At 36.8% G+C, this 11,184-nt stretch overlaps 1 protein-coding gene across 1 annotated transcript; it reads right to left on the bottom strand.

Annotated features, from left to right (window-relative positions):
* Positions 1 to 282: 282 nt before the first annotated feature.
* LOC149841186 (patatin-like protein 2) lies at positions 283 to 7,392 on the bottom strand. The gene is made up of 8 exons (XM_090005210.1): positions 7,255 to 7,392; positions 6,488 to 6,669; positions 6,288 to 6,290; positions 6,054 to 6,249; positions 5,685 to 5,849; positions 4,142 to 4,444; positions 443 to 618; positions 283 to 349 (listed from the first exon to the last, which is right to left on the bottom strand). The coding sequence occupies exons 1-8, from the start codon at positions 7,390 to 7,392 to the stop codon at positions 283 to 285; spliced, it is 1,230 nt and encodes a 409-aa protein (XP_089861336.1).
* Positions 7,393 to 11,184: the final 3,792 nt, after the last annotated feature.

Below are 11,184 nucleotides of genomic sequence, written 5' to 3'. Positions count from 1 at the left end.
TGGTTGTAGTTTTCTTCACATTGGGCCTCCAAATCTAATTTGCTGTATCCAAATTCCAGATCGATTACTGTAGGACTCAGGTACCAGCTTAATTTAGGACATCGCTACGAAGAAAGAAAAAAAGATTGACGTAATATAAAGGCATGATCTTTTTATTCATTTGAGATGAAATATTATAAAAAGCTTTCAAGGGAAATGTAGAAATGAAATAGTGTGGCCAATAAACATTTGATGGTGCATAATGGCTTACACAAACGAATAATAATAGTTAAAAATAAATCTTCAATGACGCATCCTGGGAGATCTCATTAGCCGAAGCTTCCTTTCTTGGGACAATATTCTTGCAAACCTTCACATTCAACAATTAAAAGAGTAAGGAATATATTGTTGAATTAATAGTGAAAATCCCAATACTATATATTAATTGCAAAATCCATCCTACCTAATGATTGCATCTTTGTTGGTGCCTTCATTTTGTACGGGTTCATAGGCACCTGTCTCCAAGTTCACACGTGAAACGGGTTTTTCCAAGAGAGCCTCACCAACCTTCACCAAGTTGTCCAGGTTTTCTTTGGTTGATATGTCAACTGAAGATGTATCGCCGCTTAAAGTGTCATCCTATATGTATACCCATACAATCAATCAAAGATTGTCAAGAAAATGAATTTCATAGATTATATAAATACACACAAAAAACGTTTGGTTCATGGATTGCAGAGTCCACAATTTGAGTGACTCAGTATATATATATATAGTAATGCATTCCTTAGGCCCCCTTTTTCGTTAGGTCTTGTTAGGTCCTTTCAAAAATCATAGTTGTAAGTTTTTTTTTCTCATGTCTTACATCGTAGATGTGATCCACAAGTTTTGTTAGTGAGAACCAGCTTTTGGATCACTAGAATCTGACCTGTATACAGGTTTTTCCGATAATCTAAAATCAATGGCTTTGAAGGTAACCAGTTTTTCTCGGCTCAAAAAAATATATGTTTTCATAAAAAAAAATATGATCTAAGACTCAATTCTCACTAAATCGATCATGTTAAACACATCTAACGGTTCATATCTATCATAAAACACTTAAAACCTATGAGGTAGAATAGGGCAGAACGATAAATAGGGCATAATATGTTCAATATATATATACTATGTGTGAGACATGATCGTATTGAATGTTTGTGCGAATTAATAAATAAGTGAAGCATATCATGTATATGAAGCATGTATCATGAGTGCACATCTTGAAATGAATGTATCATGTGCATAAATGTGAATGTGTGTTAGTGCATATCATATTTGTATATTAATTATGATGTGATATGTATTATGCATAAAAAATTGAATCATCTATGACATGTTCATGCATAGTAACACATGTGAGAGAATCATGCATAAAGCATGTTGAATTTGAATCATACATGAAAGTATGTTAGAAATGAATCATGCATGAGAACATGTGTAGAATAAATCATGACATGACAGGATCTTGCATGAAAGTAAAAATGATTATATCATATATATATGGCATCTTGTAAGATTAAGTCATGCATATGACATAGACTATTTAGTCATGCGAGAGGGCATGAATTGTTGATATCATGCATGAAGGCATGAGAGGGTTAGTCTATGAAATGATAACACTTGGCTTTGACCTATGATTTAATAATAAAGATAACCCTATACCGTGGATCCATTTGACGCATCGAAAAATCCAGGCTCTCTGAGATGGTTAGGTTCATCTCGATCTCTTATCCTCCCAGAAGAGGGAAGGGTGCTACAAACCTCATGGGAGATATTGAGTGTTTGAAGGTTGAATGCGCCTCTTGTCCTCGTCCCACGGAGGTTAGAGAACAGGTCTACCAATGAGTTCTCGGTAGTAGTACCACAGCTCTGCAGAGTTAGGGATGGATGCCCAATTTTTCATTGGCGATTATGATTTGGCATAGGTCAAGACCTAGGACCATGGGTTCGTTCTTCTAACCGCCGCATTGCAGGGTTGAATCGCTCGAGAAAAAACTAATTAAATCATATGAGGGTAAATAAAATATATAAAATAATAAATACTCTTATGATTTTTTTTTATATCTATACTCTCTTTTGTATCAGATGAGTCTAAATAAAAAAGAAAAATAATTAATTAGATTTTTTAGAATCATTGTTATCATATGCATAAGCATATAAATGTGAATATGTAGAAACTATTAAGGTTTACATGATTATTGGATATGATTTGTTATATGTGAATGAAAAAGACATGTTCATGTTGGTTATGTGATTTGACCTATTAATGCAAGCCACGGGCTTAGTTATTGCACGTGAGGTACTTATGTATGTGAGACGCAAGAAAGGTCGAATCAGGGCATGTTCCATTTATATATCTGAATGCAAAGTGCATAAATGTTCTGAGAAATGACATGTGAATTTATAATTTAGATAATACATGTCTTAGTCATTAGTTAAACATGAGCATGCTTATATTGAGAATAAAAAAAGTGAATGTTTATATTGTCATGAATTGTTGCATTTTACTTCACTTTGAAGTATGCTAGGAATTATGAATTATCATTCATTTATGTGAACACTTGTCATGGTTATGAATGATTGTAATGTTGAATGTCATAAATGAAAATGAATATGCAACTTACGCAATTATGAATGCTATGGAATGAATCATGATAAATGTGATTGAATATCATATGCATGTTTTAATGTGGATTCCCTTGACTCTCATTTTTAAAATGATAGAAATTATACTTTGATTGTACCATTACAACTTGATTTGTATTCTCTAAGTTTAGTTTTGGGTTTCTTACGGGCATGTAGTTGATGCCTTTAATATTACAGATAAAATCATGAAGGATTGAAGTGAAGTGCGAATTATTCTTTGGCTGAAGACTCCACTCTTACCTATTACGATTCCTTGATGACTCAAGCAATTTTTTAGGGTTATAAACTTATAACAATTTAACTTTTCGTCTAGATCTTTACGTTTCAAGAATTATAATATTTTGGAATGAGAGGATTTCTAAATTCTGATCTTTCATTTCTGCTATAGTTATGCTCATAGTTTGGAAACTTTAAATTCTTACGTAACTCCTCAATTATCTTAAACCTTAAATAAATTTTGTCTTTCACATTTTTTTCACATGTGAGAATCCTTAAAGTAATAACCTTAGTCAAGTTTTGTTTATGAATGATTCCGTAATAGATATAATACTGGGAGGCTAATATATACTCGCATTTGTGCTCAGATAAGCCGTCTAGTATTTGGAACGATTGGAATGTGTTCATAGACGAACTTGTTAGTATATTACTTTCGAGAAATATGTAAATTTTTATAATAAATAAAAAAATTTAAATTTTTCTCAAAAATTTAGATTTGAAAAAGTTTTAAAAAGGTTGGATTTTTTGAGGAATGTTATAATATATATATATATGTGTGTGTGTGTGTGTGTGTGTGTGTGTGTGTGTGTATCATATGATAAGTTTCTCACTCCTGGTTGCTTAAGTGGTTAAGATGGTCTTGAAGAGATGGTGGAACCCCATCTTGCCTTGGATCAATTTTACTTAGGATTATACTGGTGGCTTGTCTGATGGTGTGTTTTGTAGACTAGGACCAAGGTTATCATACTAGAAATCAGAAGCGAAAAATAATATAAAAAATAAAAGCAAGAAGTGAGGCATTTTAAAATTTATAGAAAACGAGCAACGAAGTATCAATTTTGGTTTATTTCATAAAAATTTTAACATATATAAAAATAGATATAATACAACAAATATATATATAAACATCAATAAAATGTCTATCTCCTCATTCACATTTCTCTTTTTTCAAAACAACAAATGCATTGGTCGAGAAATCCCTAAACTCCAAGAATGAGAAGTTCAATCAAAAGCAAGTAAGCGAATTTCATTCCATTTGGATCCCGTCATCGAATCCTTTTTTACCCCAATTAAATTACAAAAAAGTGTTTGAAAGGCCCTCTTACATTCAGTGAACCAGAATTCTCTCTTTCCGTTCTCCATTCCCCCTCATTAGTTTCTAATTTTCCTGCTTTGTTTAAAGACTTCGCTTCAACAAGTCGTCTTTTCCTTAGAATATTATTGTTTTGGATAGTCAATTTCCTTAGAATATTTTGCATACCTGGATTCGTAAGTACTTTTCTTCTGATTTAAGTGCTTGGAAGGTGACAGAGAGATGGAAATCGACCATGTCTTCACTTGCTTGACTGAAAGCGTCGATCAAAGGGCTGCTCCCACCGTTCACCATCCAGCCTATAACACCCCATTTTGCAGCTGATTTAGCATCGTATTTTTCTTCAGCCTTGGCTGACCCTGTTCCAAGGGAGATGACCAAAAACTTTACATAGTCTGTAGGTTTAATTGGGAAGAATTCTGGATTTTGTTGGAAGATTTCTCGAGTCACCTCACTAACTGCCACCAAAGTCTACACCAAAAAAAAACAATATTAAAAAGGTAATGAGATATATATGGGTTAAAATAACTTGAAACACTTTTATATTAAAGCAGTATTCAACTTAATTAAATGACTAAGATACTCTACAACTAACTTGAAACACTTTTATGTCAAAGGGGTGTACAACTTATTGGAATGACTAAGATAACAAAAAACAAACGCTAGTTTTTATAATATGTAGCTACTTTTCAGGGTAAGAAAACCACTTTCATATTATCAAACAATTTATATTTCTATTGTCACTTCTTAAAACCTGTGTTTGTCTTTTTCCCTCTTATAACTTCTGGAAACCTATATTTATATTGTCACTTATTGAAATTTCACAAACCATACCGGGCTCCATATATTAATGGTATCAGTTGATTCTTACCTGGATTCTAATCGGACTTTTTTTTATCACAAAACCCTGACTCTGTAGGATTTGGTACCGGTCAGATCCAGTTCAAACCTGACCCATTGACACCCTTAACCTCAACAAGCAATCCACCTTCAAAAGTAGCCCACAAAGCTCTTCTAAGAGTGGCCGGTGAATAGGGCTGGGAAATGAGAATAGCAACTCGTTGTTCAGCTCAAAATTTGGGCTCGGTTGTTTGTTTACTATACATGTCATATATATTTTATACTTGTATTATATGTATTAATTAACATATACTAATATATTATATATCAAATTTTAAAGAACACCAATAAAAAGAGCCAGCTCATGATTGGCTCATAATGAGCTTTGGGCTGGGTGTAGTCGTGATGAGCTCACAAGGCAAGCTCAAGCAGGGGTCTATACTTGACGAGCTGAACCCGATGACCCCTCAGCCTGGCTTGTTTACCAGCTATACCCACGAAGTTCACAAAGGTGAAAGGATGTCAAGGGTTCGAGTCTACTGGATGTGCATCCATACTGCAAGGTTGAAGCAGGGTGTACTCCTTGGTGGATGAGAGAGGATCAGGTCCAAAAAGACTTGGACAGAAAAAACGTTCAAGGCACCTTTGATGCCATTCATCATGAAAAATGAATGGCCACCAACACCTACCAACAGTGCTCTGTTCTGGACGATTCTCAGCTGTTAATTTATCTGTCATCGATGCCACTGATCTAGAAAACGAATGACATCAAAAAAAATTGTGCGGCCCATCTAGGTAAAATTAAAACGAACTGGTAATTACATATTGTCAATCATAATGGACGTTTCGAGTTTATTGGAATTACACTTACAGGATTTTTAGCAGCAACACCTCCATCAATAAGGTTGAAGCTTCTAAGCGTCTCTCCCTTCCCATCTTTGGTTTCAAATTGATGAGCAGGAAGGTACGTGGGGGCAGCAGACGTACTGATGCATATGTCAGATAGGAGTGCATCTTTAGCTGGCTCCTTTTGCAGCTGAGCAATATTGCAACAGAAACACCAATTCAGTACTCTAATTTGGGTTTTCATATGATCTTATACTACTCTAGTAATTAATCATTTAGGGGTGTCCTGTCTTTTCCACTGACAGTACAGGACAGGAAGCGCTGTCCTGCCCACAAGCATCCGTGAATCAAACGGACCCTTAATGATCATGACCATGTTAGTATTGATGGTAACCTGAAAGGAAGAGAAGATGGTGGGGTGAAGAAGTTTGATGTCGAAGGTTGGGATGACCACATTTGTTAGGGTTTGGTGCAATTTGGTGTCGCCAAGCTTGCTTCTAACGAGCTGGTGAATATATTTTCCATCATATTTGGGTCCAAGCAATGCACTCATCAGCTTCTTGGCGTTGCTGAATGGACCACTGCATTTCCTCACAGATAAACAAACAAAAATTACAGAAGCCATTACCAACTGATGTGAAAGACGTGAAAGGTAGACCACAGATGTGTGAAGTATTTTTTGTTGAGCCTTACGTCCCAGGTTCGACTACCGGGTGTAAGGGTGCCTTTCAATGGTGGGCTCAATAAGAGCTTGGGTGTCGTGACCCTACCCGGAGATTACCCGCTTCTGCAGGAAATTAACTTAGTCATCAGAAAAAAAAAATTTACCTAGTCTGGGGGAAGATCTTGGGGCAGTTCTCTTGATAGAATGGGACGATATCTTTAGCCGCATAGAGGGGTCGATTGTCCGCCCCTGGTGCAGTAAGCATGGCAGCCACTAGACCACCTGTGCTCGTTCCAGCTACGACATCGAAGTAATCAGCGATCCTCACCTCCTTCCCATCCAATTCCTACTCACAAAAGTATTAGATTGAGTACATATTATTCTTCCAAAGAAAAAGAGAATAATTTCATCAATCAGATCTATTAGACAGAAACATGCGAAGTTCCGTACTGATGAATGCACAAGGACAAACTGATTAACAAGGAAAAAGGAAACGGCGTAAGCTTGGGTTTAGTTAGTATTTTTATGATGAGGAACCCTCGCCCCTTAACAAGCCATTCCACATACGATGTTACCAAAAAATCGATTTTTACAGGGACAGCTTTTGCTCCAGTAAAAGTCTTTCATGCGCCAGTAAAAGCCCTGCCGGTAAACGTTTTACTGGCGCAATTTTTATTCGCCAAAATTCTTTTCACTGGCGCAAATATTGCGCCAGTAACACCTTTTCATAGCCCACCAGTTAAAGGTACCAACACACCAAGTGGGAATGGAACCTAAGACCAAGGGGTCAGCACCTTCCCCAGGCCCGCTGCCACTCAGGCAATCCGGGCAAGTGTGGCATAAGCTTGATTATACTAGATGGGTAATAAGCTCATACTGATAACTATAGAAATAGAACAAGTGCGGTGGAGAAGGAAATATATTTTTTTACTTGTAGTTGGGATTCGAGGAAGCTTAGAATGGTCCCTGGAATGATCCCTCTGACTCCACCTCCATCTATGCTTAGAATAGTGATCAAATTACCATAAGTTGGTGGCTGGATTTGAGGCACGGTTGATGCTGCTGCCATGTCTCTCTGCTCAAGAGGGCGTTCTAGAGAGAGAATGGGTTTAAAGATTCGATAGTAGAGTATCGAAGACCTTATGTTGAGAAAGGAGAATAGGTTCTGAGAATTGTATTAGAACTATGGCAGGCTTTGTGCCTTTGTGTGGAAAGTGATGGTTTGTACACAAAGAATATTATAGAATTTATAGATCGCGAAGATGGGAGATCGCTTGACCACGAAAAAAGGGGGCATTTTCAATTCAAGCATGCGTGGCTTAGTCCAAGTTCCTTGCTTCAATTTTATTCACACCCCAACTTGTAGCTAAAGAACAAATCGTCATCTTTGGAAACTTATATCCCTTATTGCTCTCCTCCTACTCATAATTTCCTAACGACAAAAAAAAAGTTAATTTTCTATTTTTGTGATTATAGAGGAACATCGTTACTAGTTCTAATAAAGCCTAATTGCTTAAATGGATCCCGTCAACTTTTGAATGGACCTGTTCAAGTCCCCGTAAGAAACACCCTCTTATGGGGTGAAGGACGCGCTTAAATGTCCAAGCCCCCTCTTGCTCACCAAGAAATACACCCTACAACTATAGGGTGAAGGATGCGCACTGCAAGTTTCGAATTTGTGATGTCCCATCAACTTGGTGACATTAGGAGGATGAACCAGGGGTGTCAGCAGGTTGAATCTTGTTCGGATTTAGGTGGGACCAAACCCAGATATGATTTATGGTGCTTGTACTGGGTCCCATTTTGGGTCCAATAATCAAGCCTACTATAAGAGAAACCATACCCGGGTCTTATAAGGATTACATGAACCAGACCCAGATATATATTATGGATCTTAATTGAAACGCGGATCGGGCCCGGCCCTCATAAAATTTCACAAACCATACCCAGATTCATATAGTAATCGGACCCTTTGAGTCCGACCAGAATTCTAATCGGACCTCCTTCTTTATCACCAAATTCCCCGGCTCCTGTGTCAATGGCCATTGACACACCTATAAAAAAGAAAAGAATTTGCATGTAATAAATTCTAAAGTTCCTAGGCTTTGTTGAACAATGACGATCATGGATAACTTTAACAAACCTACGAAGTCACCGATAACTCAACTTGTAATTTTGTACACGTCCTTCAATCCATTTGCCTCTCTTTTACATATGTATTAATTTTATTTTATTTAAAAAATAAATATAAATTATATTAATTATTGTGTGCTATGTCTCTCTATTTTAAACTCTATATGCATAATTTATGATACTTTTAGTCTAGATAATATTTGATATCCTCATGGGTAAGGAACCCTCTAATTGAAACTCATAAGGAAAGTTGTTTTGATCAAATCTAACCTTATAGATGAGGCCGATTTAGATATGAGAGGATCAGGTCCAAGTGACCTTAGACAGAAATACATCCAAGTCCCTTGCATGCCGTTGATCACTAAGATGAAGGGCAGCCAGAAATCCATCAAGCAAAAGGGCACTTGGACAAGTTTTGCAACCTTTGACATCGTTCGACTAGATGATGAACGACACTGAAAAGTTTTGTGGGACCCATCTAGACAGAGACCTATCATTTGTGGGTTTTGGGGTGTCACTGATCTTGGAGATGAACGACATCCAAGTCACCTTTGAGTTGGACACTTTTTTGTCCAAGATCCAAACCTTTGGATCTGATCCTCTCTTTCTTAATATGTAGATGCTATTATCTTTTTTTTTTAAATGAAAATTAAGTATTATTGATTAAGCAGATAAACCACAAAAAATGTATAAATTGGGTGTGATGAGATATCACTCATTATACTCAGATAACAGGTAGTCCAAACAAAGCAGAACTATAACAAACGTAAAGCTGTAAAAACAGAGATTAAACTGGAGAAATCAGCGACCCCGAATGGTCAAAATGAAGGGGTAGTAGATCTGCCAAGCCGAAACACAAGCAATATGACAACGGAAACCGGCCGGCTAGTGCCCTGCCATTGTTCATATAAGAGAAGACCAGACCAGGCCAATCGAGAAACATATTCCATTCTCCCAATATAGGACTAATGTTAGTGTGCAGAGTATCTCTTGACTAACCTTCCATTTCCCTGGTGTTCTTTCATACGAGAGAGAGAGAGAGAGAGAGAGAGAGAGATCTGGGAGAGTGAAGCTGTTCTCGCTGACCTTATCTGATCTCTACTGAAATGACTTTTCTTTCTTTCTTTTTCTGTAACAGAAAACAATAAATCTTCCTATTCTTTTAATAAAATTCTTCCAGTTCTGTTACAGACAATAATAACCCAATTAAACGCCAGAAAAGGAAGCCAAAAGACACATGTTACTCACTGGCGATTTCTTGGGCACATGTTACTCATGGGAGTTTCTTATCCCTCCTGAGGGCTTTACATTGTAAGGAAAAGGTATGCAAGAAACGATATCTAAACCTTTTTTTATTGGCAAGTTGGGGTTAGGCAAATCCCTACCAGTACAAGATCCTTTTAAACAAGGTTTACAAGGATGCCAAGGCGGTCCAGAAACAGAACTGTTTTCTGAAAAATTTATGGGTCAGGGTTGCAGCCTGTCATTTTTTTAGAACAGGCTTTTGAACTTTCTGAAATTACATAAAAACTATTGGTCTTTTCTATTTAACTCTGAAAATTCCTGAATTACGGTTTCAGGGTTTTTGTTTGACAATTACAATTATAATGAATCAATGAATTAGGTATATTCGACATTGGTAGGAGTGCATCCATATTTTTGTTTCATGAATATCATATTTTCTAGGGGTTTCTAATGATATAAAATGTAATTCATATTTTGGCATTTAAAATTTTTAAGGTTTTAACCCTAATTAGTGAAGGACCAGAAAATCTCACCAGCTATGAGTCAGGTATATAGAATCAATAGGGGATGTTTGGATACAATATTGAATTCGCAATTATGTGTTTGTTGTTGGTTTTGTTGTCGAAAGGGCCTTCTTTTGTCTATATGCCGTGAGGTTCGATGTACTGTGTATCTGTATTTGTAGAAGCTCCAAATTTCATATTTATCCCAGTTGTTGATTCAATTTATGCATGATAAAAGGAAGCGTTGGAATGGGCTTAACTCCTAAACATTTAGACAATAAAAATGAAGGGCTTTATTGAGACAATTATGAATTCTACAGAGTTTTGGTTCCTTGGGCTTCAAACTAATGACATCCTGTCAGTTTGGTGGCATTCACAGGTTTTTTCTTTCTAAAGGCAAGGCAAGGCAAGGTGAGGTGAGGTGAGGTTAGGCAGATCCCCCCAGTTATTATTCAACGTACCATTGGGTTTGGAACCTGCAACGCCCCACCACAAGGAGACTTACACTGACAGCCCCCTTCGGCCAAAATGAGTGGATCCCTTGCTGGTGTAAAAGAAACCCAAAGATTAGATTCCAAGCAACACATTGACCTGATATTAGCCACAGCTGGAAATACGGAAGGAAGATTTTGCCAGACTGGATTTATAAGTTATGAGTCGATGTCAAAGGCAAAGCCTTTGATCTGATTGGGGACTGAGATTGAACTTTGATATTATTAAACTCTTACCTTCGAGGGCATCTAATTAGAGTCCTACTGTTGCTTACACGAATCTCTTTGCGTATGTAGAGAACTAAGATGGTATGATGTAGTTAGGTGTAACATGTGCATTAGGTGGCCTTCCCTAAACTAGCAACAATGCTTGGTTAAGAATGATAAGCAGTGAAGAGATTAAGGCATACGCTACTGCTAACAGAATAATAGCTAAAATAATGGTCTAAATAGGGATGATGACAAGAACATGCTTTATCTAGAAAAAAT

Source organism: Nuphar pumila, chromosome 4, assembly GCF_984573655.1.
Source record: "Nuphar pumila chromosome 4, dmNupPumi1.hap1.1, whole genome shotgun sequence".
Classification (NCBI taxonomy): domain Eukaryota; kingdom Viridiplantae; phylum Streptophyta; class Magnoliopsida; order Nymphaeales; family Nymphaeaceae; genus Nuphar; species Nuphar pumila.
The sequence above is the reverse complement of the archived record's forward strand: the minus strand, read 5'-3'. Positions and strand labels throughout refer to the sequence as shown.

What these genes read in the sequence shown, in the direction of transcription:
- LOC149841186 (XM_090005210.1), bottom strand. Translation starts at nt 7,392, where the DNA reads ATGGCAGCAGCATCAACCGTGCCTCAAATCCAGCCACCAACTTATGGT. An exon ending in CCATCTTCTCTTCCTTTCAG is followed by an intron (nt 5,850 to 6,053) that starts GTTACCATCAAT and finishes AATATTGCTCAG; the next exon opens with CTGCAAAAGGAGCCAGCTAA. An exon ending in GTGTTGCTGCTAAAAATCCT is followed by an intron (nt 4,445 to 5,684) that starts GTAAGTGTAATT and finishes TTTTTGGTGTAG; the next exon opens with ACTTTGGTGGCAGTTAGTGA.